This window comes from Sinocyclocheilus anshuiensis, unplaced genomic scaffold, assembly GCF_001515605.1.
Source record: "Sinocyclocheilus anshuiensis isolate Anshui unplaced genomic scaffold, SAMN03320099.WGS_v1.1 scaffold1317, whole genome shotgun sequence".
NCBI lineage: Eukaryota > Metazoa > Chordata > Actinopteri > Cypriniformes > Cyprinidae > Sinocyclocheilus > Sinocyclocheilus anshuiensis.
Window position 1 is genome coordinate 25,231 of NW_015551117.1, and position 4,038 is coordinate 29,268.

Here is a 4,038-nt window from a genome sequence, read left to right on the forward strand (position 1 = left end):
ACAATTCTGACTTTTTTTCTCAGCACTGATATGTTCTCAGAATTGCAAGTTTATATCTCCCAATTCTGACTTTATAACTCGCAATTGAATGATACGTTCCCCAAAATTAATCAATGTTTAAAAAAATCCTATATGTAAACCAGAAAATATCTAGGTAACGCTTTACAATAAGGTTCCATTTGTTAACATTAACAATGAAAAATACTTCTAAAGCATTTATTAATCTTAATGTTAATTTCAACATTTATTCAAATCTAAATGTATATTATTCAATGGACCTGAGCTAAGATGAACAAACAATGAACAGTTGTATTTTTATTAACTAACATTAACTAAGATTAATAAATAGTGTAACAAATGTATTGCTCATTGTTGGTTAATGCATTTACTAATGGATCTGATTGTAAAGTATTACCCATGTCTACATACTGGACAGTCCTGAAACATCAGCTAAGCACAGAATTACAAGCCTAAACAAACACTTAATGAAATGAACATTATTACAAATTAATTACATGTCTCAGTGCAACTTGACAAACAAAATATGTTGCATTTGTTGTTTGATGTTGATCAGTTGTTAGTAATGCAGCGCAAGTCTCTTATCTGAATTATTGGAGCAAAACAACATGAACAAATGATGAACACCGCAGCTACATCACATGGTCCTTGGATGAACGAGTGATGAAAGTAAAGTAAGTGTCATGCAGAAAAAAATGTAATGAAAATGTGCTACCGGCTTTCATTTTTCAGAGAATCAATTTTTTTTTTCACATAAAACCAAATGATACCTGAACTGTGATAAAGCAAAACAGTTTATACAACATAGGCTACAACTCAAGGTGCAGTGACATGTATAAATATTTGTCTAATTTTCGTGGGAGATATATGGAAACCCGTTTCCGCCACTGAATAATAATGAAAAAAAGGTTATTGCGACTTTTTATCTCACAATTCTGACTTTTTTTTCCACATAATTGTGAGATATAAACTCGCAATTGCGAGTTATAAAGTCAGAATTGCGAGATATAAACTCACAATTCTGACTTTTTTTCTCAGCACTGATATGTTCTCAGAATTGCAAGTTTATATCTCCCAATTCTGACTTTATAACTCGCAATTGTGAGTTTATATCACGCAATTCTGAGAAAAAAAGTCAGAATTGTGAGTTTATATCTCGCAATTCTGACTTTATAACTCGCAATTGTGAGTTTATATCACGCAATTCTGAGAAAAAAAGTCAGAATTGTGAGATAAAAAGTAGCAATTACCTTTTTTTATTTTTTATTCAGTGGCGGAAATGGGCTTCCATAGAGATATGCAATCATTTAAATGGGAATCTGCACAATCTGGAGTTTTGCATGAAGGCGAACCTGTTCCCTAAATGGATTTCACTCGTTTTCAAGTTGGTACACTGAAGTTGCCGTGATGACCAACAGAAATATAACCAAGAGAAAGCTTGGTTTGAAAGTGATTTTTATGTTAGCTGTGCTTCATATCTATAGTATAGACATAAAAAACTGACCTTTTTTGTCTGTGAAATTTCAATGACATATTGCTAATTGCTCTGTGTGAATTGAGCTTCATACATCATTACACTATTAACAATAGACCTTTTTTGTCCCCGAAACTTTGCAGAAATGTCGCAGATGTGACCACATCTTAAGACTGAATGCACAGTTAGTGGTCATCATGTATTATAAAAAGGCAAAAACAACCATACTAAACATTTACTTAGTGTAATATTTCATGTACCTGACAAACATCTTGAGTTTTTTTTTTTTAACTGATGTCTCTAACGGTTTTATCTCACATTATACACTAGAGGAATACAATGACTGCATTATAAAGCAATCCTTTATATTTTACGAAAGCAGACATTAAGCTATTCTATGCTGTATACATTTTGAAAAGTGGTACACTGAACTATTATTATGTGTATGTTTATTAATCCAAAGGGTAATACAGACATAAAAATAAGGTACTATAAATAGTGTGTATAGAATTCAAGTACCAGCCAACACTAGACTGATTGAGGAGCTTAGCGCTCATTACCTTTAGCACCGGTTTACTTCATTACTGGTTTTACATCTGATCTGCCATCAGTTTCAATAAATAGAAACATCCGCAACCTTGCAATTATGAGGAATTGCGCTCTAGCTTTGTGGTTATCTGTGGTTCAAATACTCGAACTGTTGAACTGCAATCCTAAATTCCTGACAAGAGTTAAAAAGATATGATTCAAATAGCCAAATTATGAATATATTTGTTCTGTCAATTGCTAATCAGAAAAGAACGTTTAATTACTATAGTAGTCAATGCAGTGATGACGTATTTTTGTAGGTCAACCTGGAAATTAGCATCACCCTTGACAAAAAAGCAGTTGTATTTTTCATCTGCTTTTATATTATTGCAGGAAATAAGCTCTGTGACCAATAAATGTTTGATTCTTACATGTTTTGTTCTCTCTTTGTCAGAAGTAAAAGTTATGTAGGCAATAAAAAAACTACTTCGCCGTCGCATGACTTCAGAATCACCACTGAGCTTCTGACAACTCTTTAAAAAAATCCCTGAAAGTAGAACAGTTTGCAAGAGCGCAATTATAAACATGACAAGGTTTTGAAAGCGGGTTAGTGAGTAGATGAGTTTTTTTTTTTTTTTGGTTCGGTGTGATGACATTTAATGCAGTCCCATTTAGCCTCTTCTTAGCAACCAACCTTTTCAAGACAAGTAGAAGTAAAACCACAAGTGAGTTTTACTGATGTATTTATGCCATTAAATAAAAGATGAAAATATCATGTGCTTGTGTGAACCACAGACCTTATTTCAGGCATTTACCAAAAAAACATTCAATAAACCCATTGACTTCAGGACAATAGAACCGGAAGAGCTAAAATGCTAACTCTACATGCTAAAAATACACCATCCCTGCATCAGTCTATAGTGAGATGGCAAGATGGTCCACTTAACTGTTTTACTACCACTTATCTGAGATGATAGGTGGAAATAAGCACCTCTTACTGTATGTGTTAAAGGATGTAGGGACAAAGTAGCTCCCTGATAAACTGTTGGTCAGTGGCAACAGCTTGACCAGACCAGACCAGTCTGTCCAACAATGGATAGCTGCTTTGAGTATTTGTGTAATCTTTTGTTCCATGGCTTACAACATTCATTCTGCAATCGCCCTGCATCTCAGCGACTTGCAATGCGATCATTGCCCCGTGATGGCAGCCCGCAGGTCTTGCAGCACTTTGCACGGACTGAAGGCACTTGACATCGCCCGAGCCACTGGAGGGTCTGACAGAAGCGTAATGTCAAATGGTCCCGTAAACACAACTGACCTGAAAGACACAGACAGAGAACAAACATGAGAGACTGCAGTTAGGACAGCTCTAGAGGGGTGAGACTGCTTCACCACCTGCGCGAGATACATGCACTAGTGCATTCACACATTTGCCCTCAAGCCAGGCAACACATTACAGCAACACAGACACCTCAGCGATAACAAATCACACTCATCACTGATCCTGTGAATGCCTGAAATAAAATCAAGTTGACTACATATATAGCATAAAACATGAAAAGTATAATGGCTGCACAACAAAACATAATTAAAGTGCTCCTATTATGCCATTTTTAAGGTTGCTAATATTGTTTTATGGGTCTCCTAAAACAGGTTTACATGCATGCAAGATCAAAAAACATGTTAGTTTTCTCAAAAAATAGATTTAATTTTACCTCATTTCTAAATGATTCGTAAACGACCCGTGCGTAGCAGTTCAAAGAATCGGTCTCTCTAAACCCCTCCTTTCCGTGAGCCCTCACTGCTGTGATTGGTCAGATGGTGCAGTCTTTTGTGATTGGTCCAGAGCCGCAGAGAGATTGGCTCTGGATTGGTCTACCGCGTATAGCGCGTGTCGGAAACGAAACACCCATTGCCATGACGGAATGACAGCCCTGGAGACTTGTCAATACATAGAAAAGATGGTATTGATTGCACCTTACCAATTCGAGCCGGAGTCTGATGATGAAACGGTTGAA

At 36.0% G+C, this 4,038-nt stretch overlaps 1 protein-coding gene across 1 annotated transcript in view; it reads right to left on the reverse strand.

Moving 5' to 3' along the window:
- Positions 1–1,297: 1,297 nt before the first annotated feature.
- Positions 1,298–4,038, reverse strand: part of LOC107663005 (A disintegrin and metalloproteinase with thrombospondin motifs 7-like) — a gene marked incomplete at its 5' end in the record, with an annotated part of 95,498 nt that continues 92,757 nt past the window's right edge. The window contains 2 exons of the mRNA XM_016453138.1: positions 1,298–2,714; positions 3,012–3,338. Coding sequence (XP_016308624.1) covers positions 3,190–3,338 — 149 coding nt within the window. The remainder of the gene's footprint in view (positions 2,715–3,011; positions 3,339–4,038) is intronic.